General features: G+C 43.9%; 1 protein-coding gene across 2 annotated transcripts in view; it reads right to left on the reverse strand.

The window, feature by feature from the left end:
- Nucleotides 1-15,735: 15,735 nt before the first annotated feature.
- Nucleotides 15,736-26,671, reverse strand: part of LOC117359607 (pituitary homeobox 3) — a 164,628-nt gene continuing 153,692 nt past the window's right edge. For both annotated transcript variants that reach the window (XM_033942738.1, XM_033942739.1), the window contains exon 4: nt 15,736-17,347. In XM_033942738.1, coding sequence (XP_033798629.1) covers nt 16,784-17,347 — 564 coding nt within the window. In that variant the 3' untranslated portion in view covers nt 15,736-16,783. The remainder of the gene's footprint in view (nt 17,348-26,671) is intronic.

A 26,671-nucleotide genomic window follows, 5' to 3' on the forward strand; every position in this document is an offset into this window, starting at 1 on the left:
ACTGGCGGGGAGTCACGAGCGGTGTGCCACAGGGATCGGTGCTGGGGCCGTTACTCTTCAACATATTTATCAATGACCTGGAAAAGGAGGCAAAGTGCGAGGTTATAAAATTTGCAGACGATACCAAACTGTGCGGTAGAGTTAGGTCCAGGGAGGAGTGTGAGGACCTGCAAAGGGACCTGGACAAGCTGGAAGACTGGGCAAACAAATGGCAAATGCGCTTTAACGTGGAAAAATGCAAGGTCATGCATATAGGGAAAAAGAACCAGTTGTTCAACTACAAATTGGGGGGGGGCATTGTTGGGAGACAGCAGACTTGAGAGAGACTTGGGTGTGCTGGTGGATGCATCACTGAAGCCATCTGCACAGTGCGCAGCAGCCTCGAAAAAAGCCAACAGGATGCTGGGCATCATAAAGAGGGGCATAACAACCAGGACGCGGGAAGTCATCATGCCATTGTATCGAGCGATGGTGCGTCCACATCTGGAATACTGCGTTCAGTATTGGTCGCCACACCTCAAGAAGGACATGGCGGTACTTGAGAGAGTCCAAAGGAGAGCAACGAAACTGGTAAAAGGGCTGGAACACTGCCCATACGCCGAGAGGTTGGATAGGCGGGGCTCTTCTCTCTGGAAAAAAGGAGGCTCAGGGGAGATATGATAGAGACCTTCAAGATCATGAGGGGCATAGAGAGGGTGGATAGGGACAGATTCTTCAGACTGAAGGGGACAACAAGTACGAGGGGGCATTCGGAGAAACTGAAGGGAGATAGGTTCAAAACAAATGCAAGGAAGTTTTTTTTCACCCAAAGGGTCGTGGACACTTGGAATGCGCTACCAGAGGAAGTGATCAGGCAGAGTACGGTACAGGGATTCAAACAGGGATTGGACGGATTCCTGAAGGATAAAGGGATCGTGGGATACTGAGAGGTGCTGGGATGTAACACAGGTATAGAAAGCTAACCAGGTAATAAGTATAGAAACCCAACAGGTCGTGCATGTGCAAGACCGGAGGGTTAGGACTACGATGGGAAGATAGGACTTCAATGAGAAACCAAGGTGGCAAGGGAGCCCCTTCTGGTGATTCAGACAGGTCGTGACCTGTTTGGGCCGCCGCGGGAGCGGACTGCTGGGCAGGATGGACCTATGGTCTGACCCGGCGGAGGCACTGCTTATGTTCTTATGTTATCATTTATCTTTTCTTCTCTCTTCTTCTTAGATACCTTTACACATCCAGGGTGGGGGGAGGGAAATATAACTTGAAGACTAAAACTGTGTAATTTAATATTATTATTATATATTATGTCTTATGTTATTGATTAATAAATGAATGAAGGGTGGGAGGAAATGATTGTTATATTTATTACCTGTATAACTAATAGTGCAATGTTCTTTTATGTGTATTGCACTGTCATAGTTTGAAAATCAATAAAGATTTATTAAAAAAAAAAAGAACACTAGTATAACCAGGTATATATGAGTGTAGCATTTAGGTACAACCACTTTCACCAGCCATGGAGCTGGTGTAAATTCCTGTGCCAAAATGCCAGAGATGCATGCTTAACTTATAGTTTTCCTTTTTTAAAAAAATTTATTTCCGATTCATTTTATTGTAAATTGATTAAAAAATCACACATTTACTGTACACTAACCCCCCTCTTCTATGAAACCACGCTAGCGGTTTTTAGAGCAGAGAGCCGTGCTGAATGGCCTGCGCTGCTCCCGATGATCATAGGAACTCAATGAGCGTCGGGAGCAGCGCGGGCCATTCAGCGCAGCTCTCTGTGCTAAAAATCGCTAGCACGGTTTCATAGAAGAGGGAGTAAATCTCAATAAATAACATGTCAAAAGAGCACATAAAGAGATCTAAAGAATTTGAATCATTCTTGCTTTAAATACAAAAACTGTATAATAATATCAGTCGATATAGGAAACCAAAACATCTATAAATCTGCATTTTAATCATCTGGGTCTTTGTAAACTAATCAAAAACAGTACATTTATTTTAAATGTCAAAAAATGTATCTCAGAAAAGATCAAGAATTTGATTGACTGTTGTTGTCAATAGAAATGTTGTGTAGTACAGTGTTCTTCAACCACCGGTCCACAGAAATTTCCTGCCAGTCCACAGGGCTGGCATGTGCATCATGCTCAAAACTGTGTTTTTCAACTGCTGGTCCGTGGTGCGATCGATGCGTTGTTAATAAGATTATATTGTGTGTATATATGAAAAATGAATGGAAAAAATAGTGTTACAATTAGGACTATGTGGGCAGGGTCTGGGGTGGAGATTGGCTAGAGATGGGTGGGGTCTTCACACGACAAAGCCCAGTGTTCTTCAACTGCCGATCTGTGGACTGATGCCGGTCCACAAAATAATTCTTTTATCTCTGACTGTCCATAGATGTAAAAAGGTTGAAAAACACTGGTGTAGTAAATCTGGGTAAACACAAAACACAGAGCCAACAACCCTTCAGACTCTCTTATACCCAAAAGGCAGTGGCGTACCAAGGGGGGGGGGGGGGGCGGACCGCCCCGGGTGCATACCCTGGGGGGGGGGGGTGCACAGCCGGTCATGTCTGGGCCCGGAACAACCTGCCCTACTGTGCAACTGCCTCAGCGCAACTGCCGGTGCACCCCCTCCGACGTACTTGCTCTGGAGCAGAGTCGGCAGCTGCGCTGAGATGCAGGAAGGTCCCACAATGACTACGTTTGCCGGCTTCTGCTCCAGAAGAAGTAAGTTACGTCGGAAGGGGTGGACCTGGCAGATGTAATCATCATGGGACCTTGCCGCAACTCCCTGCGTCTGCCAGGTCCACCCCCTCCGACGTAACTTACTTCTTCCAGAGCAGAGCTGGCAGACATAGTCATCACGGGACCTTCCTGCACTTCAGCGCGGCTGCCGACTCTGCTCCAGAGCAAGTACGTCATAGTGGGGTGGACCGGCAGCCGGCAGCTACAGTCATCATGGGACCATGTTGCATGAAAGGAGAGAAGGGAGCAGGACTACTGGTATGGAAGAGTGGTGGAGGGAGAGAAAGGGGGCAGGGTGGTATGGAAGGGGGGTGCTGATGGATTTGGTGTGCAGGGAAAGGGGAGAGAGACATAAGGGGGAAGTATACTGGATGGAATTGGATTGGAGGGAAAGAAAGGGGGCAGATGCTGATGGAAGTGGGGGGAAGGGAGAGACAAGGGGTAGATGCTAATTGAAGAGGGGTGAACGGAGAGAGAAAGGGCATAAATTGGATGGTAGTGGGGAGGGTAGAGGGGGAGCCTATGCTGGATGGATGTGTGGATGGGAGAGATAAATTAGCAGATGCAGGAAGGAAATGGGGAGGAGAGAAAGAGGGGAGCAGATGCTGGATGGTAGTGGACAGAGAAAGGAGAAGGTACTAGATGAAAGGGGTAGAGAAAGAGGACATATGATGGAAGGAGGGGATAAATAAAAGGAGGGCACATGATGGGCGAAAAAGGATTTTGTGAAACACTGGAGGGGGTGAGGAAAAGAGGTGGCAAGCTGTAGGTAGACAGTATAAAAGGAAATTGATGACAGGGTAGTAAGAACGTAATCTAGACAGATGCAGAAAATAAACTGAAGGAAAATGAGGGAGAAAAGGGAAAGGGATTGCAGAGGAGAGGTGTGGGAGAGGGAAGGAGAGGAGAGAGATGTCAGACCAATGATGGTGAAAGGAGAGATGGAAAGAGGAGGCATACAGTTTCTGGAAGGGGCATAGAAGGAGAGAAGGTGCCATATAGGGGCAGAGAGATGGCAGACAGTGGATGGAAGGAAGAGAGTAACAAGAAGTTGAGGAAAGCAGAAACCAGAAAAGGCAAAGGTGGAAAAAAAAATTCTATTTATTTATTTATTGCTTTAGGAAACGTGTCACTGTTTCTGTGGTGTTGCATTGTATGCAGAGTCCAGCTTCTTGCTGGTTCAATTTAACCTTTGTCTATGTATTTCTATTTTATCCTTCCTCTTACAAAACTGTGGAGCGTTTTTTAGCGCCAGCCGTGGTGGCTAAAAACCACACTACAGTTTTGTAAAAGACGGAGGGGTTAGTTTGTGATGACATATTCCATACCATGCTAAGGTGTTTTCTGTGTTCTGTGTGTTTGAAAGACATGGTTTTCTGTTAGGATTGACGGTATAGGATTGATCTGTACTAGTCTGGCTTGTTTAGTTTTACAATGGGTGTATTGATGTACTGCTCACTGCAGTATGTAAGATGCTGCCTTTTCCTAGGTATACTCTGTGTGACGTTTGGATTGTTACTAAAAATCATGTTTTTCATACAGATGGGGGGAGGGATCAAAAAATGAAGGGCCCCGGGTGTCACATATGCTAGGTACCCGCTGGTAACCCAGATGTGATGAAAAACCAATGTATGATAGAGTAAACACTTTCAACACTGAATGTGAAGATGTCCAAAAATGTAAGACAGGAACAGCATAGACCTAACTCAATCCAAAAAATGAAGGAAAAAGACTCAGAAAGGGCCCTCCCACCTCACCAAAACAGCTTAAAGAGGTGGTCGAGCGTTCATCTCACTGGCAAAAAAACCTTCATTATATGATAAAGTCTTATGCTGTGCTGTAATGTGCCAATGAAAATTAAATAATAGAGGTTATCAAATTTGCGGATGACACCAAACTCTGCAGCAGGATTAGAACCAAGGAAGACTGTGAAGACCTGCAAAGGGACCTAACGAAGCTGGTAGAGTGGGCGAAAAAGTGGCAGATGTGTTTTAATATAGAGAAATGCAAGGTCATGCATGTTGGGAAAAGGAACCCGATGTTCAGCTATGTAATGGGGGGATCATTGCTAGGAGTAAGCAATCTTGAAAGAGACCTGGGTGTGCTGGTGGATACAACAATGAAAGCATCAGCACAATGTGCGACAGCCTCAAAGAAGGCCAACAGAATGCTGGGTATCATCAAGAAGGGTATCACGACCAGGACAAAGGAAGTCATCATGCCGCTGTATCGTGCAATGGTACGCCTGAATCTGGAGTACTGTGACGAGTATTGGTCACCGTACCTCAAGAAGGACATGGCAATACTTGAGGGGGTCCAGAGAAGAGCGACGAAAAAAATAAGAGGTATGGAAAACTTATCATATGCCAACAGGCTGGAAAAGCTGGGGTTGTTCTCCCTGGAAAAGCGGAGACTTAGATGAGACATGATAGAAACTTTTAAGATCCTGAAAGGCATAGATAAGGTAGATAGGGATAGATTCTTCAGACTGTGGGGAACAACAATTACAAGGGGGCACTCGGAGAAACTGAAAGGGGACAGGTTTAGAAACAATGCCAGGAAGTTCTTCTTCACCCAGAGAGTGGTGGACACATGGAACGCACTCCCGGAGGCTGTGATTGAACAGAACACAATACAGGGATTCAAAGTAGGTTTGGATAAATTCCTGAAGGATAAGGGAATTGAGGGGTACAGATAGAAGTAGTGATAGGTTATAGGATGAGTTCAGGGACCACTGATAGGTCATGGACCTGATGGGCCACCGTGGGTGCGGACTGCTAGGCGCGATGACCTCTAGTCTGACCCAGCGGAGGCAACTTCTTATGTTCTTATTCCACTTATCTTCACTGATCAGTACACCAACGGTGGCCAGCATTTCACAAATTCATGCTGCCTCAAGGTCGGGATATACCACAGCATAAGACTTTATCATATAATGAAGGTTTTCTGTCAGTGAGGTGAACGCTCGACCACCTCTTTGAGCCGTTTTGGTGAGGTGGGAGGGCCCTTTCTGAGGCTTTTTCCTTCATTTTTTGGATTGAGTTAGGTCTATGCTGTTCCTGTCTTACATTTTTGCACATCTTCACATTCAGTGTTGAAAGTGTTTACTCTAACATATGCTAGGTACGCCACTGCCAAAAGGATATGTCATATGGACTGATATTTATTTATTTCTATATGTGTTGTATCTAATAAATGTTTTGAAACTCAACGCTGCCGCAGGTTGATGTGTACAGTTCCCTCCCCACTCTCTTTTGTGTAGTAAATCTGTCAATAAGATTTTTTAAAAACCCATTCATAATGTGTATGTTATTTCCTTAATAGTCATAGGGAAATGCACTCTACAAGTCATGCATGTAAACGTAAATCCTACCCATACTCCATCCACACCCTACCTAAATGTACACCCACCTGTCAAATAGATATGCACTATGTAAATTATATCCATATATACACTATAACACTTAAGCAGATGTTCTAATCATTTATATATATATTTGGGGCCTGATTCTGTATAGTGCAACCAAAGTTGCTTAACGGAGGGCGGAGCTTGGCAAGATGGCAGCTCAAAGCTACACTGGGATGCCGGAGCGGTTCTTTTGAATCCTTTCCCATTTTTCGCCAATGGTGAAAAGAAAATCAAAACACATGATTTATCCGGGGGAACAATTACCTCAGACCGGCCCGATGGACTCTTTTGTACAGCAACTGGAAGATAATGCTTCGGCTGGAGAGAACGCACAAGCTGAAGTGTGGGAGATCTCCCTCGAGGGTATCAGCTTGTCTCCAGAGGAACGGAGTCCTCCGGCTCATCCTGAGGCGTCGGGAGCAGTAGGAACAGGGGAGGAGCAGCCGATACCGAACAAGGATCGGGAAGCCCTCTTGCTTGCCCGGCAGGGTGGGGGATCCGGCGCTGAGAGGAAGCAGGAGCAGATAAAAGTGGTTCCTGATAATACGTCTGCAAATGCAAGTACTATTGCTATATTAGGGGATGCCAGAACTGAGTATTTGCCCCTACATAAACCTGAAGTTTTCAATATGGAGTCAATTTGGGAGGCTATTTCTAGTCTTCAAATTTCTCTGGGAAGCCAAATACAGCAATTTTCCCAATGCTGTACTGGAGTACTTTCAGAAAGTTTGGATTTGAAGAATAAAGTTTTAGCTTTGGAAAACAAATCAGATGACTATGACACCAGGATAAAGTCTCTAGAAATGCAAGCACTACCTTGAGTTAAAGATAGTGCGACCCTTCATTTCAAGCAAGAAATGGTGGAAACTCCCTCAGGAGATACAATTTGAAGATTATTAACTTTCCAAAACTGTTTTCCATACCTGCAATAGATATGTTTAAGCGTTATCTAAACGAAGTTCTGATCCACCTCTCTCTAAAATCTTATCCACCTCTCTCTAAAACAGGGATCTCAAAGTCCCTCCTTGAGGGCCACAATCCAGTCGGGTTTTCAGGATTTCCCCCATGAATATGCATGAGATCTATGTGCATGCACTGCTTTCAATGCATATTCATGGGGGAAATCCTGAAAACCCAACTGGATTGCGGCCCTCAAGGAGGGACTTTGAGATCCCTGCTCTAAAATATATTATTTGCCTAGGAGAGTTAAGTCTCAAAATCCTAACCAGCAGAATTTATCTGCTGATAGTTGGACGTGTCTAATTTCCTGGAGAGATCGGAAACTGAGACTCAGGTATCAGCTACTTTATTGGTACAGTTTGCTATTGATTCAGATAGAGAATGGATGCTAAAATTGTTTTTCAAATATAAAGAAGTTTCCTTTTTGTCAAATAATATAAGAATGTATCCAGATGTTTCATGCCTGACCCAGAAGAGAACAGTTTCTTATATTGAGACCTCGGGAGATACAGTTGGGAGCGACCTTTGTTCTGAGATAACCCTATAAGTGCATTATTGTATATAAAGAGAACAGATATGTTTTCTATGAACCGCAGCCAGGGCCGGATTTTCCTATAGACTAACTAGGCTTCAGCCTAGGGCCTCAAGATCAAGAGGGGCCTACATTCAAATTGTTAGCAAAATTAAAATTACACTATTCTAAAAACAGTGAACACTAAAACACTGAACCGAAAATAAGGAGAAATTCTACGCTTCGGGATCGGAACCGGCTCCGGCCGCAACGGGGCGCCGACTCGGCTTCTCCCTTTCTTTTTCTCGCCCTGGGAGGAGGATCGGGGAGGGAAAGACGTCAGTCCGGAAACAGCTGGGCAAAGCCCAGCCCCGCGGGGAGAGAGGCAAAACGTGGATCCGTCAGGACAGGGCGGCCCAGACTGGCATCGGAGGGGGATGGGGGGGGTTTAATGGAAGGCAGGCAGGCAGGATGGCATGGGGGGATGTTCAATGGAAGGGGGATGGGAGGCAGGCGGGCATCGGAGGAGGGGTTGAGGTGAGGAAGGACATACTGGGGACACTATGGACATAGGAAGGGGCAATGATGTGTGTTATGTTTGATTAGTTATTGTTACAAGTACTATATATGGTGCTGAGAATAAATGTCCAAATAAGTGTTCTCGACTTTTTTTTATTTATTATCCGTGTCACATTTTTTATAAAGGTTAGTACCAATAACAACATGTTTCATTTAACATATTGATATATATCACAGTAATGATGTATTTTATTATCTCTCATGTAATTTACAAACTTAAAAATGGGAGGTGAAAGGGCCTCATAAGTGGAATAGCCTAGGGCCTCTTTTCATCTAAATCCGGCCCTGACCGCAGCAGTTATCTAAATTTATTTCATCTCAGGGTAGTAAGTACCGGTAATTATTTTCTCTGCTTCTAAATCCATTTAGAGAGAAAAATGCTCAACGTCAGTTGAGCCTCCCTTTGTTATTTAATTCCTAGGTTAATTTTAGCAAATTTCAGCTCCGTCTTCATTAGTGGACTAACTATATTATGTAATATAAAATATACCTTTGTACTGTGATTTGGATTAATAGAGATATTTTGTTTTACATGATATTTTTTTTCTTATGTTTTGACTGAGATTGTCAAAAATTATAAAAATCAATAAATAAAGAATTTTTAAAAAACCCCAACACTCTAAGCTAGACAAAGAGATTAAATTATCTGGATTGAATGAGGATATAAATACTTTAAAATCAACTGTAGATGCTTTGGTCAAGGATAAATTACTGGTACATAGAAAAATAGAGCAAATAGAAAACTTCAACAGAAGACTTAATCTTAGACTGTTAAATTTCCAAAGGTCCTCAGAAATCATAGCAGTGGAACTATTCAGAAAATATTTAATACAAAATCTTGGATATGCTCCCGAGGCTATACCTCCTTTAAATAAAATTTATTACTTGCCAGATTCTGAAAAGTCAGGGAGCAAACCAGGAACCGAGAATCAAGTACAACAACATACGATGGACCTGGGCAATATTTCAGAAATTCTAGAATCAACAATATCTATAATTGAAGACAGAGCTACTCTGCTTATCGCCTTTATTTTTCAGCAATATTTGAATTCTGTTTTAAAATTATACTTCCGAAAATCACAAATTTTCTTCTTTGGGCAACTAATATGGATATTCCCTGATGTGAATAAAGAAACTCAGGAAAGAAGGAAACTTTTTCTTGCGATGAGGCAAGAAACTAAAGATATTGGAGCGACCTTTCAACTGATGTACCCTTGGAAATGCCTCATTAAATATGCAGGGAATAAATATCCTTTTTTGTTCCAGACCATTTGCAGTCTTTTCTGGACTTAAAGATCTCCAGAGGATAATTGGAAGTAATAGTTGATAGTAGATCACAGTTAAGCCTTTAATATAATGTTTCTTCTAAATAAGTCAGTCCCTTGTATGTGACCACTCCCTCCACAGATTGTTGAGGTCTAAGAAGGATAGAATTTGTTTTCCTCTGTCTTATTAATCTGACAGTTAATTAATAACTGGTTACCTTTCCGTTTTTCCTATCCAAGTTGTAATACTTGTATGTTAATTCAAATTCAATAAAATATGAAAGTATAAAAAACCTCAAACCCAACAAAGTTGCTTAACAAGCTAATCAGCGCTTATAATTGGCAATTAACAAGTAACAGTTGTCACTAATTAGAAGTTACATGCATCACTTTCTAAGCGCATTCTATAAAGTGGTGCATGTATATTGTAGTGCATGAATCACAAAAGGGGGCTTGGCCAGGGGAGGAGCTTAGGCGGGGTCATGGGTGTTTCTAACAGTTAGGTACATTGTTCTAGAATAAAGAATGACACGGGGGTAGATTTTTCCCCGTCCCCGCAGGAACTCAATTTCTCAATCCCATCCCTGTGAGTTTTGTCACTGTCCCTGTCCCATTCCTGTAAGCTCTGTCTTAACTGCACAAGCCTCGAACACTTATGATTTTATAGTGTCTGGGCTTGTGCAGATGAGGACAGAGCTTGCAGGAATGAAGCAGGGACAGGAAAAGAACTGCAGGGACGGGGAAAAGTTTGTCCCCGTGTCATTCTCTGTTATAGAATAAGCCCAGTCCTAGGTATGTAGGCCTGGTTTTCATTGACCTAAATGAGTGTGCCTACATGTTAATCACATGTATGGACACTAAGCGTGAGTCTATATACTGTGCCTTATTTCAGAGGCATTTTACAGAACCGCGCTAAGCGCCATCCTTTTCTGTACTGACTATTTAGGCGTCATATATAGGCGTCATATAGAATAAGGCCTTTGGGGTGTAAATGTCGGCACCTACTTTTTAGTTTAAACCTTATCATCTGGATTCTATAAAGAGGGCCTAAATATCGATGCCAAAATTTGGTCGTGATCCAGAGAAGCGAGTACAACCAAGGGCTCCTTTTACTACGGTGCGCTAGCGTTTTGAACGCACGCACAAAATTACCACACGCTAAACCGCGTGGTATGCTTCTAGAATAACACCAGCTCAATGCTGGCGTTAAGGTCTAGCACGCGCGGCAATTTAGCGCGCGTTATTCCGCGCATTAAGGCCCTAACGCACCTTAGTAAAAGGAGCCCCAAATTGATTAATGAGCCGATTAACATCAATCATTACATGCTATCAATTATTTTATTTTGTAAATTTTTGCTGAAGAATTGCAAAAACATATACATCACTAAGCAAAACAACCAATATCTCTTACAGCTATCAATTATTGATGTTAACTGGCACCAATTAAGGATTGCATGAGCATCTGGTTGTGTGCCATTGTATAAGCCTGGGTGCCCAAATCCCAAGGTGTGCATGTGCAACCCTCTGGCATCCTATGTTTGATAATATAGCCAGAAGAGTTTGTGCTTGTTTGTGTTTCCAAGACTGTGTGCTCTCACTTGATATTTATATGATTGTGCATTTACAGTAACATAGAAACATAGAGTATGACGGCGGAAAAGGGCCGACGACCCAACAAGTCTGCCCACTCAAGAACCCTCCCTCCTCCCTCCCTCCTTCGGGAATCCATCTTTTAAGCATTCCTTTGGAGCGACCCCACCTGTCTGTCCCATTGTCCCTTGAAGTCGAGCGTGATTCTGGCCTCGACTACCTGATGTGGAAGACCATTCCATCGATCAATTACCCTTTTGGTGAAGAAATACTTCCTGGTGTCCCCATGAAATCTTCCCCCCCTGAGTTTTAGCGGATGCCCTCTTGTCCTGATGCAAGCTTCTAAGTGCTGCAACATGACCCCGTGTTGTCGTAGCTTTGCGGCGGACATTGAGAACTGTTTTAACCTATTTAATAAAATTATTGTTTGGTCCTCTTCAGTCCTCTTCCCCCCTTTTTTCGGGAAGACCATTTATCTGGTCTTACTTTTCTTGGTTGGTCTAATGTACAGCACCATTTGATGAAATCTGGCCTTTTATATGTTCTGACTGGCATTAATTTGGTCATTGAGACTCTCTGTGCATTTTGCATGTGAAGCCTCAGCAGTGAAACCTTTTGCCATTTTTTTCTGCTTCACAAATAATATTTTGCACGTAGTTCACTGCACATAAGATTTTCCCTACATTCCAAATTTACCCCTTCCTCCCTTTTTTTTTTTTTTTTTTCAAAAGCACAGAAGAGATTTTAAGCACTGGCCGGCGCTCTGAATGCTCTACGCTGCTTCGATGCTCATAGGAACTGATTTGGGGGAATTTAAAGTACAAACTCGGCCATTACAGGAAAGGTTTTTGAGTAGGGGATACCCCGCCCGGGCGGTTAAACAAGGTTATTTAAGAGCGCAATTCGCCCAAAGGGAACTGTTGATCAGGGACAAGGAGAAAGATCAACCTGATCAGGACAGATTGATATGTGTGGTCCCCTATTCTGATGCCACTAAACATCTGATACAAATAATGAGAAGGCACTGGCATATAATAAGGTTGCATGAGAACATAAGAACATAAGAAATGCCTCTGCTGGGTCAGACCTGAGGTCCATCGCGCCCAGCAGTCCGCTCACACGGCGGCCCAACAGGTCCAGGACCTGTGTAGTAAACCTCTATCTATACCCTTCTATCCCCTTTTCCAGAAGGAAATTGTCCAATCCTTTCTTAAACCCCAAAACTGTTCTCTGCCCTATAACGTCCTCTGGAAGCGCGTTCCAGGTGTCGACCACAGGTTGGGTAAAGAAGAACTTCCTAGCATTCGTTTAGAATATGTCCCCTTTCAACTTTTCCGAATGCCCTCTTGTTTTTTTATTTTCTGAAAGTTTGAAGAATCTGTCCCTCTCTACTCTCTCTATGCCTTTCATGATCTTATAAGTCTCTATCATATCCCCTCTAAGTCTCCTCTTCTCCAGGGAAAAGAGACCCAGGTTCTCCAATCTCTCAGCGTATGAAAGGTTTTCCATCCCCTTAATCAGTCGTGTCGCTCTCCTCTGAACTCTCTCGAGTAACGCCATATCCTTCTTAAGGTACGGCGACCAGTACTGGACGCAGTACTCAAGATGCGGATGCACCATTGCCCGGTACAGCGGCAGGATAACTTCTTTCGTTCTGGTTGTAATACCCTTATTGATTATACCTAGCATTCTATTCGCTCTCTTAGCAGCCGCTGCACACTGTGCCGTCGGCTTCATTGTCATGTCCACCATTACCCCCAAGTCCCTTTCCTGGGTACTCTCAGTCAATAACATCCCTCCCATCGTATAATTGTGCCTCGGGTTTCTGTTTCCCACATGCAATACTTTACACTTCTCAACATTGAACTTCATCTGCCATCTCTCAGCCCATTCCCCTAGTTTGTCCAAGTCCCTTTGCAATTCTTCGCATTCCTCCTTCGTCCGAGCTCCATTAAATAGTTTGGTGTCATCCGCAAATTTTATTATCTCACACTTCGTTCCTGTTTCTAGATCATTTATGAATATATTAAAAAGCAGCGGCCCGAGCACCGAGCCCTGCGGAACACCACTCGTGACCTTCCTCCAGTCCGAGTAGTGGCCCTTCACTCCTACCCTCTGTTTCCTTCCCTCTAACCAGTTTCTGATCCATCTATGCACATCTCCGTCCACCCCATGGTTCTTCAGTTTCCGTAGTAGACGTTCATGAGGCACCTTGTCAAAGGCTTTCTGGAAATCTAGGTATATGATGTCTATGGGATCTCCTCTGTCCATCTGTTTGTTAATTCCCTCGAAGAAGTGCAATAAGTTAGTCAGGCATGATCTTCCCCTGCAGAAACCATGTTGGCTGGATATCAGAAGTTCGTTCTTTTCAAAATGTTCATCGATGTTTTCTTTTATCAGTGCTTCCGCCATTTTCCCCGGAACCGAGGTCAGACTCACTTATTGACTTAGCTTTTTTCCGATGGTATCTTTTAAAAGAGCCAGGACGATAGGACAGGTCTTAAATTTCAAAAAATCTCAGAGCGTTGTCTTCTCCACCATGGGCTCACACTCTCAGTGTGGAGAATGTCAATGGTTTGGAACAGCGATTGTAGGAGCCCGATGGGAAGTCCCAGGGAAGCATATCACTATTGTAGCCAGGAATAATACCAATTGTAACAGCAGAGGAGTAGTATATGCGATCATTTGCCCCTGTAATTTAATCTATATAGGGAGGATGAGTCCGCAGATTAAAACCTGACTAAATGAGCATAAATCCAGAATTAATAGGGGTCTTATGCAAGCTCCGATGGTTTCCCATATGATTCAATTCAAACATACAGTAGCTGAATTAAGATGGCGAGTAATTGACAGCTTATAACAGAGTGGGAGGGTGGGCGGTGATATTGAAAAAGTACTCAATCTGAAAGAACAAAGGTGGATTTACAGGCTTGGTACAGTAGTCCCTCACGGGATGATTATGGAGATTGAGTGGACTTCTTTGTTCTAGACCAGGTTACCCGTGAGGTATTGATCAAGTTAAACAGCATGTTAAATCTAGTTCAGGAGTGCCCATCGCCCGTGGGGCAGGGGGATGGGTTCTTCCCGGACCAATCGTATGTAGGAGGGGGCGGGCTCATAGCAGGAAATGAATATAAAAGGAGTCCCCAAAGAGCGGCTGAAGGATAGAGGTGGATAGCTGCGGTGGTGGTAAGCAAAAAGGTTTCTAAACCGGGTTTTTTATTAGGTTGGGAGAGTAATGGTACATGTGAGGGTATTAATTTGTTTAACATTTTGTTTTAGGGCAGACCCCTGATGAAACTCTCGTGAAACATGTCGGGTCTCACCGCTAGCCTATATAGAGAACTGAAAGTTCACCATTACTGAGATAAGTGAATACTAAGAATTTTTTTTAAAAAAATATAATAAGAATTGCACATTATTTAAATTGAACAGACCGGTGAGCAGTTCACCACTTGAATCTCCCCATTGGGACACTTTTGTGGGACGGAGGAGTGGTGGTTCTGAGGTCTGTTGAGATGTTTAGAGAACCATTTAAAGTACTCATTAAAGTGGGACAAGGTATTTGAAGAGCACCTTAGAAATATATTTAGAAAGGGCACATAGGAACTTTATGAGCACTGGAGCAGCTCCGAGCATTCAGAACGCCAGCTGGCGCTAAAAACCTCTTCTACACTTTTGTAAAAGGGTGGGTTAATGGGCTTCTTTAATGCAAATCATGCAAAGCAACTTTATTAAGTAATTGCTGTTTTATTGCATTTGTCTGTTATTATGTACGTTTGTTGGAATCTGCCTAGAAACGTTGAGAGAGCGGAATATAATCAGGGCAGGATTAATTCGTCGAGGGCCCCCAGGCACACAAGTACACTGGGCCCCCTGCCCCGCCCTACCCCACCATGCGCCCAGGCGGAAACAGGAAGCTGCGTTAGAGGGAAGCTTTGGGCAAGCAGCACCCCTTGCACAATTACAGTTCCCATTGCCTTTCTTACCTGTGTTGCTTGCTTGTCTTACTTTCCGTCGATGGGGGGGATGCGTTGCTGATCGGGCGGTGGGGCACATTGCTGATCGATGCTGGAGGGACCCATCGCTGTTTGGAAAAAACAATGCTGATGCCCTCCTTCATTGGGCCCTCCTGACCATTTCGGGCCCTAAGCACATGCCTACTTGGCCTATTTGTTAATCCTGCCCTGAATATAATGTTTTTAAATAAATAAATACATTCTGTATTCAGGGGGGAATTCATCAAGGGGCACTGATTTAGCACATGTTAAATGCAAAGATGCCCATTATTCCTATGGGTGTCTTAGCATTTAGCAAAACCCTAATCATTAGCACACACTAAGGCCTCCTTTAATGAAGGGCTTTTTATTGCCAGCCACAGTGGTATTAGCTCCAAAAGCTCATAGGAATTTTATGAGAATCGGAGCTTTTACCGCTGTGGCCGGCGATAAAAAAAATCTAACGTGGCTTCATAAAAGTGGGGGTAAATCAGTTAGTACATGTTAAATTGGCTCTCGCCCCTTGATCAATTCCCTCCTTAGTGAAAACATCTTGATAGACCAATTTTCACACATTCACACACTAAAAAAAAACCTCTACACTTTGGCGAGGTGTTGGTATCTTTTTTATTTTGCCCCTGCACAAAATTTTCATGCAAAGTTTCTCACCCATCTCATTTGTATGGGTAGCAATCTCTCCCAGGAAATCCCATGGCTTAGCACAATGCCCACCGGATATCCAGTGCACGTAGTAGTTTCTGTCTTATTACATACCCTCTCAAGGCTTATACAGATTATTCTCTGTGATGGTCTCCTCTTTCTTTCCTCCATTAAGGAAAGGACAAGCAGAATGCCAAATGGGTTACTCAAATATTTAATTTATTTTACTTGAAAATGGAATTAGGGTCATGGGGGAGGAGAGATGGGAGAAGCTGGGCTTTGTTGCCAAAGGGGAATTGTTTGGAATTACACTCTCAAAGGAATTCAGAGCAGACTTGAAATTTTTGAAACAGGAAACATGGTTTATGGGAAGTGGTGTTTTTTTCTGGGTATACTCAACTTTTGTTTTAAAGTTTTACATCATAGATTATTCCACAAATAAAACAACAACAACAAAAAAGTTTATGATATATATATATAGTTATTTTTATTTTTAAAAATGTGTACCAACTGAGAAGGTTTGTTTTTCTGTCTTGGTACAACAGGCCGGGACTATCCTGCGATAAACTAGTATCATGGTATGGAAAGAAAACCAACGTCTTTCTTTTTGTTCAGTTAAATAAGCTCTGAGAAGAACTCGGTTTTGGCCCGGGACCCAGATTTTTTCCATTGTGTATGACTTGGTGGCTTTTGGCTTTAACCAGTATCTTCCTCCAAGGCTTGGAGTACTGTACAGCTTTGAAGCTTGTGGCACTCAGGTGAAAGGAAGATGGTGGGCACAAAGTACGGGAAAATAGCATCAGGGCAACTTCTGTTTCCCTAACCATTGTTCATATAGGTTCCGTATATTTAGCACATCTTCAAAAATAAAAACTAAAATCAAGGGAAAACAGCAATAAAAGAGTCAGTCTGCATTAGCATTCACCAGAAATTCAACTGAAAGGTCTTCATCGAGGACCGCCTGCCTGTGTCTCACTTTCTCTCAGAAGGACACAGGTTTTTGGGCTTTTGGGTCTCCTTAATGCAAGGCTAATGTCAAGTCCTTGGAAATTGGTCCTTCATACTGGCCTGTCCACAGCATACTGGCAGGGGCTCAGGTTGGAAGATGGAGTCTGCACGGCGGGATAGGTGAAGTTGGCATGTTGTTTGGCCTTCAGCCGCAAGCTTGCTAGGCTGGAGTTACAAGTGTCCCTGTACATGTATGGGCCAGCAGTAGAGGCATAAGGACAAGCACTGCCTGAAACAGCTGAGCCTATACTAGGACTGTTGAGATTGTTGATGTTTCCTAAATTATTCAGGCTAGATCCTGGCACTCCAGTTACCGCTGAGGGGACCATGGAAGAAGGCATAGTCATGGAGGCAATGGAACTGGGTGGGGAGAACATGGATTGGGTGGAAAGGGGACTTACATTCATTGAGTTGAAAAATGGAAAGCTCTTAGCTGACAAGGGGGTAGTAGCCAGGCCTTTGGTGGCCCAGTTGTTATAGGAATAGCCTGAATACACATCATCATAAGGCTGCATGAGTCCATTAAATTGCGCTCCAAAACTGTTCTTGCACAGCTCAGCCTGCTGGCTTCTCTCTCTTTTCCTCCACTTGGCTCTGCGGTTCTTAAACCACACCTACGAAGAAATGAGAAACATTTCTTAGTGTAGAACACTACTATTTCATTGAGTTTAGAATCAATTGTGGCTTCATGTTATCAATCAGGCAAAAAGAAGAGTTTCTCACCTTGGGATACAAGCAAAAACAACCAAAAGGGCAAGGAGGATGTCTTAACAACCAAAACATGTCTTTATTAGAAACAGTAGGTCCCAACAAGGATCCCAGTTTCGGCGTTTACAAACGCCTTCTTCAGGGGACACTGGAGCAGAACAAACATGCTAAGCTATCTCCCAGAGGCCTTTCAGTAGCCTATTCCTGTATACTCCACTCCATTTTTAAAACAATTGGTTCCTTGACCTTCAATGGTTGGGAGAGGAGCTTGTGAATATAATATTGAACTTGTAAATATGCTAAATAATCTTTGGTTGACAATTTATTTCTCTCCACAAGGATATAAAAGGACAATAGCTTGTCCTCCTCATCTATGCACTGTAGAATTACTGTTGGGTCTTTGCTACTTCAGACATGAAAAGCTCCATTAGTCTAGGGCAGTGGTTCCCAAACCTGTCCTGGGGGACCCCCAGCCAGTCAGGTTTTCAAGATATCCCTAATGAATATGCATGAGAGAGATTTGCATATAATGGAAGTGACAGGTATGCAAATCTCTCTCATGCATATTCATTAGGGATATCTTGAAAACCTGACTGGCTGGGGGTCCCCCAGGACAGGTTTGGGAACCACTGGTCTAGGATTACCACATGGCTCCAGAAAAAGGAGGATGGATTGAGACATCCAGGTTTTACTTCCATTGCTTTCAGTGGAAATAAAACCCGGATGTCTGAATCCATCCTCTTTTTTCCGGAGCCATATGGTAACTCTACATTAGTCATGCCCAGAGGGAAGTTTCCATTTCCAGTTAATGGCAACTATGGAGTCACCCTCCAAACTAGTTTTATACGTGTACATATCCAAGGTCAGGTTTCTCTAAGTCTAAGGGAACATTTAGCATACTAGAATGTACATCTTTCTCTAAGTTAGAGCCCTTTACTTGAATCACATAATTTATCTTCAATAGATAGACCAGCACTTGCTCGTATAGAAACCGAGCTAAATTCACCATGCCTTGTGGCCAGTATTTAATGTATCTGATATGGCATGCCTTCTAGTACAGATCTAGACAGAGCCGGATTAAAGGGTAGGCCCAGTAGGCATGTGCCTAGGACCCGAAGTTGTCAGGGGGGCCCGCTGATGGAGGCCAAACAGACCACTCACCTTTCTTTACAATTTTTTTTCTAAACAGCAACGTCGCCATTTAAAAAAAAAAAATAATAATAATCATAAAGAAAGTTGAGTGGTGACCCATGAAGGTGGGTGGAGGGGGTTGGGAGACCAGTACCTTTAGCTCCCACCCCCAATTTGGCCCAGGACTCACTCCGCAGATGTCCCAGTAGCCCAGTGTCATCACCATCTTGGCCCAGCTGTGAACTTGTTTGTGGTGTCCGAAGCGAGGAAAGTTTTCCGAGGAGGAGGAGGAGGAGCCACGTCTCATTCCGCCCCGCCCTCTGCCCTGCAAAACAGCAGCTGTCCGTCGCAGCGCTTGCTGCTGCTGGGGGTTCGGAGCATGGAGTGGCTATGCATCAGGCTCACAGGATGGAAGATTCTGCTTAGCTTTAGGAGCCTTTTTGGCTCAAATGTTGCTCCCATGTGCCCCCCCCCCCCCGGTTCTTGGCTGCTTTCATCCTCTAACAGGGGCTCTTGGTGCACTGGCTCAGAGAAGGGGGCTGATGATTTGGGAAATGATCTGCACCCAGCCTGGCTCCAGCAAAAAGAGGACAGATTGAGGCATCCGGGTTTTACTAACCCTAAGGTGCCAGTCCCGCTCAGAAGGTACCTTGCTGTGTTGCTTTCAGGCTAATGCTCAGAAGCAAGTTAACTGGGGCGGCCTGTAGGAACCACTCCAGGACCTAAAGCAAGCATCAGGGGCCCAGGACTCTTAGACTTGCAAGGGGAGGGGGATAGTGAAAGATCATACACTTCTGCTCTGTATATTGAGACATGAGGGGTGGGGAGCTAAGCAATCCTGAATTGCAGGGCTGGATTAAAGGGTAGGCCCAGTAGACATGTGCCTCGGGCCCGAAAATATCAGGGGTGGTGAACAAACAGGGCAGGAAGGTCAGCTGGCCTGGCGAGAGGTCAGCTTCCCTCCCTTTCACTCCCTTGCTATGCTCTTGCCCACAAACAAACTGAACCCAGGCCGTGGGGCCCTAACACTGCGTGCACCAGCTTCCCTTCTCCTCCGAAACAGGAGGAGAAGGGAAGCCGGCGTGTGCAGAGTTAGAGCAAACTGAACCCAGGTAGGGGGGCTCTAATGCTGCGCATGCTGGCTTCCCTTCTCTTCTGAAGCAGGAATGATGTAACTTCCTGTTTCAGAGGAGAAGGGAAGCTGGCACGCAGTGTTAGAGCCCCATGGCCTGGGTTCAGTTCGCTTACGGGCTTACGGGCAAGAGGGCAACGAGGGAGTGGAAAGGAGGGAAGCTGATCTGACCTCATCTCACCAGGCAATCGGAAAAGGAGGGAGAAATACTGCTGCACCCAATTGGGGAGAGATAGGGAAGGGCGAAGAGAAGAAAGAGAGATGTCAAGACCATGGGAGGGAGGGGAAAGAAACAGATGCTAGACCAGGGGCAGGGAAGGAGGGAGGGAGAGAAAAGAAGGAGAGAAAATGCCAGATAATGGAGGGAGAGGGTTATATAGAAGAGAAGAGCAGAAAGATGTGAGGGCATGGGGGGAGGGCAGGGAAACTATGGAGACAGATGCCAGACCAGAGGAAAAGGAAGGAGAAGAGATGGTAGAGCATGGAAGGGGAGGGAGAGATAGAAGAGAAGGAAAGGAGTGAGATGCCAGGCAATGGGGTTGAGTGGAAAGGAAGGAAGAAAAGGAGAAGAGAGAGATGCCAGAGCATAGGGGAAGAGGTAGAGACAGAAAAATGGAGAGGGGGTGAAGCTGAAATGAATCATGTACAAAGGAGAGAAGGGGCACAGGACAGATAGTTTGTTGAAACATAGACATAGAAACATAGAAGATGACGGCAGAAAAGGGCCATAGCCCATCAAGTCTGCCCACTCTAATGACCCACCCCCTTGAATTTACCCCTCCTAGAGATATCACATGTGTATCCCATTTCCTTTTTACCCCCCTAGAGATCCCACATGTGTATCCCATTTCCTTTTAAAATCTGGCACGATGCTAGACTCAATCACCTGAAGTGGAAGTTCATTCCAATGATCGACCACCCTTTCGGTGAAGAAGAACTTCCTGGTGTCGCCATGAAATTTCCCACCCCTGATTTTCAGCGGATGCCCTCTTGTGGCCGAGGGACCTTTAAGAAAGAAAATATCATCCTCCACCTCAATACGGCCCGTGATATATTTAAACGTCTCTATCATGTCTCCTCTCTCTCTATGTTCCTCGAGTGAGTATAGCTGCAATTTATTCAGCCTTTCCTCATACGGGAGATCTTTGAGTCTCGAGACCATCCTGGTGGCCATTCGTTGAACCGACTCAACTCTCAGCACATCCTTTTTGTAATGTGGCCTCCAGAATTGTACACAATATTCCAGATGAGGCCTCACCATGGATCTGTACAACAGCATTATAACTTCGGGCTTCCGGCTGATAAAACTTCTACGGATACAACCCATCATTTGTCTTGCCTTTGATGAATATTTACCAATAACGGAGAGAAAATCTATATTCTTCTGTGATAACGTAACACGTGTTAACAATAGTCACAGCTCTAATTAACAAAATTAATAATAAATATTTATGTGAAAAACTCAGACCCTGAACCCGTGAACTGGTGACAACACCAACTGAGGTTCAATGGGGGACCATCATTGTTTCCACTGTCCCCTAATACCATCCATATTGGAACAATAAATACAGCAAGAAACTTATCTGATTCAGATGATATTGCACTGGTATAGAACCCCAGAGGAGTTAAAGTGACTTGTGCAGCTAAAAACAGCTAGAAACTGAAATATAGGCAAGTGAGACAGGACATAGGGAATTTTCAACCCCACAAAGTGTGCGGTAGATGCCGCTTATGCCAGTATGTATGGGAAACAACTTACGTGGATATTCCTGCCGTCAAGGGAGGAAATTCAAATTACAATCGGGAACAAATTGTGAATCTGCAGGGGTGGTGTATTGTATCAAATGCCCATGTCAAAAACTATATATAGGTCAGACTACTCGTAAGATAAAAATTAGAATTTCTGAGCATTTGAGCGGTATCCGTAATCAAAAAATGTCAGCCCCCCTTGCAGCCCACTGCAATTCAATAGATGATCTTAAGTATACTGTTCTGATCCAGATCAGAAACCTTGAGGGTGATCTCTCGAGATGTCTGATCCGGAGGGAACAGCGATTTATCTTTGAATGGCACACATTGACCCTGTGTGGGCTAAATCATGAAATTGAATAGCTACTGACTTAACAGTGCCGGTGTGGGTGAGCCTCCTCTTCCGGGTTAAGGTTCCGTCATTTCCGGCTGGATTGGAATAAATTAGCCAGACTGGAGGATCTTTCCACATCTTCAGTCAGTCAGCCCTGATATTGTTACCTCTCTGATGTATTGTGCCTCTAACAGGTATTCGTTTTTAATTTTTAGATTAAGAGTTAGATTGGTGGATTTGAATGGGAGAGAGATATATATATTCCTAGGACCCCAGCAACAGGTTATATTGAGTTAAGATTTTTCTAATACTCATTTTTGTTTTGGATTACTAGTGTCCTTCCCTGAAGAAGACTTGAAACTCGTGTTGGGGGGCAGGGTCATTAGAGTGAAATTATCTACAATCAACATAGGAATTGCTTTTAGCTGCACGAGTCACTTTAACTCCTCTGGGGTTCTATACCAGCGCAATACCATCTGAATCAGATAAGTTTCTTGCTATATTTATTGTTCCAATATGGATGGTATTAGGGGACAGTGGAAACAATGATGGTCCCCCATTGAACCTCAGTTGGTGTTGTCACCAGTTTACGGGTTCAGGGTCTGAGTTTTTCACATAAATATTTATTATTAATTTTGTTAATTAGAGCTGTGACTATTGTTAACATGTGTTGCCTTTGATGAAGCCTTCTCCACTTGATTGGCAGTCTTCATGTCTTCGCTAATGATCACCCCCAAATCACGTTCCGCCTTGGTCCTAGCTAAGGTCTCACCATTTAGGCGGAATGTGATTTGGGGGTGATCATTAGCGAAGACATGAAGACTGCCAATCAAGTGGAGAAGGCTTCATCAAAGGCAAGACAAGTGATGGGTTGTATCCGTAGAAGTTTTATCAGCCGGAAGCCCGAAGTTATAATGCCGTTGTACAGATCCATGGTGAGGCCTCATCTGGAATATTGTGTACAATTCTGGAGGCCACATTACAAAAAGGATGTGCTGAGAAGGGACATAGAAAGATGGACATAGAAAGAGGGAAGGTGCCATATGGAAGAGAGAGGGCGGACACTGGATGGAAAGTGCAGAGAGGGCAGTGGATGGAAGGGGAGATAGGGTGGACAGTAGATGGGAGGGGGAGAGAGAGGGGACAGACACTGAATGGAAATGTGGGGGAGAGGGGGGACCAACACTGAATGGAAGTGGGGGGCAGATATTGAATGGGAGGGGGGTATGAGAGGGGAGCAGACGTTGGAAGGAAGTGGGGAGGAGAACGAGAAAAGGGCACATGCTGGAATGGGGGAAGAGGATAGAGTTAGATACTGGAAGGGGTGAGGGAAAGAGGTGGCAAGCTATAGGTAGACACAATGAAAGAGGGAAATTGAGGACTGAATAGTAAGAAGGAATTTAGACAGAGGCAGAAAATAAATTGAGAAGTAAGACCAGGGGATAACAGGAGGAAGGGAGCGGAGAGAGAGATGTCAGAGCAGGGGGGAAGGAGAGGGGGCAGATACCAGACCTGGGAGGAGGAAGGAGACAGATACCAGATCTGAAGAGAGGAAAGGAGGAGAGAGAGAGATGCTAAAATCTGCTGGGAGGGAGAGATGGAAGGGAAGAAGACAGATGCCACACCATGGGGAGGGGGAGGGAAGCAGAGGGAGAGATGGAAGGGAAAGGCAGACAGTTTTTGGAAGAGGTATAGAAAGAGAGCAGATGCCATATGGAAGAGGCAGAGTGAGGGCAGACAGTGGATGGAAGGAAGAGAATGATGAGAAGATGAGGAAAGCAGAAACCAGACAATATAGGTAGAAAAAAATTACTATTTGTTTTATTTATTTCTTTTTGCTTTAGGATAAAGTATTATTGTAGCTGTGTTGATATTCGTTTATTAATAGAAAATGGAAATAAGGTGATCCTTTTTATTGGACTAATTTTAATTCATGTTTTACTAATTCAGAGACCATAACTCCTTTCCTCAGGTCAGGATGGGATACTGTAACAGCAGTATAGTTTACTGACCTGAAGAAATAGGTTTTAACCTCTGAAAGCTAATTGAGAAATGTATTAGTCCAATAAAATGATAGGCACTAAATTTTTTTCCTGCCATGCCCCATGCCTCCTACCCAAATGCAAAATATAAATTGTTGGGCTACCCAAAGCCCTGCCAGCTGAAGATCTCTTCCTCTAGGAAGGAAGGGGGGATTTGTTCAGAGATGTCTGGAAGTTGCATAGAAGAAAAACTGTACACTGGTATGATAATCTTTGTTGTTTGTTTTGAATTTTAAAATACAAGAAATAAAGTGGAAATAAATAAGAAAATGGGTAAATAAATGGGAGTGTGGCAGGGCATGGTGGAGAGCGGGAGGGGGTGGGATGGGGCATGGGGCGGGGTGGGCCTGGACCCAGGGTCCCAGTGGACTTGTGTGCCTAGGGGCCCTTGATGAATTAATCCTGCCCTGGATCTAGATCTGGAATAGGTAACCCCCCTCCTTCCCATCCTGATTGAGAGGGGAACTGTAAAAGCTGTAGTTGAAGCCTAGCTTTGAAACCATTCTCTATAAATCTGCATATTAACTTCTTTAATTGCCTCTTTCCATGTCTCTGAAGGTCAATGGCAGCCATTTGCAGTACATGTTGATACATAAGATAGAGTAGCAGGAGAAAGAAAATAAGGGAACTAATTTAAAGATATTGCATATGAGGTTAGGATGGTGCTTGAGAATTCTCAAATATGGAAGGAGTAGATAAACATGTGCATGTGTGTGTCTGTCTAGCAAGTTAATTTCTTCTTCCATTACAAACCTGATTAAAGAGCCAAGTTTTCACCTGTTTCCTGAAGTAGAGATAGTCTTGTGTTAAGGGAGCGCATTCCAGAGTGTGGAGCCTACTCTGGAGAAAGCTCGCTAGTGGGTATAGCATCATGTCATCTCCTTTGGAGAGGGTGTGGTTAGGGATACTCCCTAGGACAGGGGTAGGCAATTCCGGTCCTCGAGAGCCGGAGCCAGGCCAGGTTTTCAGGATATCCACAATGAAAACGTACGAGATGGATTTGCATGCACTGCCTCCTTGAGATGCAAATCTATCTCATGCATATTTATTGTGGATATCCTGAAACCCTGACCTGGCTCCGGCTCTCGAGGACTGGAATTGCCTACCCCTGCCCTAGGAGGACCTTAGCGACCTTGGAGGTGTATAGAGGGAAATCCTGTTCTTCAAGTACTTTGGACTATTTCCTTTGAGGGCCTTGAAGATATGACAAAGAGTTTTAAAATTTCACCCTATATTGTATTGGTAGCCAGTGAAGTTTTTGCATTCTGAATCAACTGGAGCTGCTGCAGACCCTTTGCACTCAGACCAGTGTAGAGTGTATTACATTAATCCAGTCTCGATGTTATCGTAGCATGCACGACTGAGACAAGACTTGCCTTCTCAGTCTAAGGAGAGAGGCAGTGTAGTTGTCGCAAATGATAGAAGCAGCTCTTGAAAGTTGCTTGGACTTGGGGGATTAAAGAACTGGAATCCAGCTGTATTCCAAAGTTCCTGAATTGTGATTTGAGGGGGGAGTTCATAGTTCCCAAAAGAGATTTTGATGTCTGTTATATGTGCCCACTTGTGTTAGGGACCCATAGATGCTCAGTTTTACTTAGGTTCAGGCGGAGTTTGTTGTTTTTATCCCATTCTTGAATAAATGTTACAGATAATCAATTTGTTCAGGGCTATGGTTAAATCAGGTTCAATGGTTATAACTAGCTGTACGTCATCTGTGTAGATGTAGAACTTAGTGTTCCATTGACTGAATCAGCTTGGCTAGTGGCTTGGGATAGATATTGAATAGAATAGGTGACAGTATTAATCCTTATGGTATCCCACAGGTCAGTGCCCATGAGGTGCTGTTAAACAGTATGGATTGTTATCTGTCTGATAGATAGGATCCGAACCAAGCAAGTACTTTTCTGCTAGTCGTGTTAGCCTCTTGTGATCCACAGTGTCAAAAGCCGCTGAGAAATTTAACAGTATTAACACTGAGGAAAATCCCCTATCTCAATTTCTGTGAAGATCATCTAGTAATCTAATAAGGATACAAGGACCATTTCTGTTCCATAACTAGGTCTGAATCCAGATTGACATGGATCTAGCCAGTTTATCTCGTCTAGCCAATCACTGAGTTGAACACAGATTGTTTACGCCAGGGGTGTCAAAATCCCTCCTCGAGGGCCGCAATCCAGTCGGGTTTTCAGGATTTCCCCAATGAATATGCATGAGATCTATTTGCATGCACTGCTTTCATTGTATGCTAATAGATCTCATGCATATTCATTGGGGAAATCCTGAAAACCCGACTGGATTGCGGCCCTCAAGGAGGGACTTTGATACCCCTGGTTTATGCCATACGTTTTCCTAAAAATAGAATGTTGTTAGATACTGGCTGATAACTTTCCAGTTTCTACCAAACAAATGATTACCAAAACTAGAAAAGAAGTGCCACTTAGCTTTCATTCAAAGTTCTCCAGAACATGACTCACCAGACATGATTGCATTTCGAGCAGGGCTGTGGATCAGGGTGAAATTCTTCTGATCAAATCATATGGCAGTCCTCTTTTACAGCAGGAATTTCACCCTGAAGCAGAGCCCTACATTCTGGGGAACTTTGAATAGAAGCTAAGTAGTGTTTCTTTTAAAAAAAATTTTTAAGGGCCCCTTTCACAAAGCCATGGTAGGGATTCCCGCTCGGTAAATGTGATGTAGCTCATTCAGTTCCTACGGTCTGCAACACATTTGCTGCACGGGAATCACTACGGCGGTTTTGTAAAAGGGGCCCTAAATCATTTTGTTTGGCAGAATAATAGTACTATTTATTCTTTCTCCCCAACCTTTTATAAAACTGTAGCGT

This window comes from Geotrypetes seraphini, chromosome 4 (genome assembly GCF_902459505.1).
Source record: "Geotrypetes seraphini chromosome 4, aGeoSer1.1, whole genome shotgun sequence".
In the NCBI taxonomy this organism is placed as follows: Eukaryota; Metazoa; Chordata; class Amphibia; order Gymnophiona; family Dermophiidae; genus Geotrypetes; species Geotrypetes seraphini.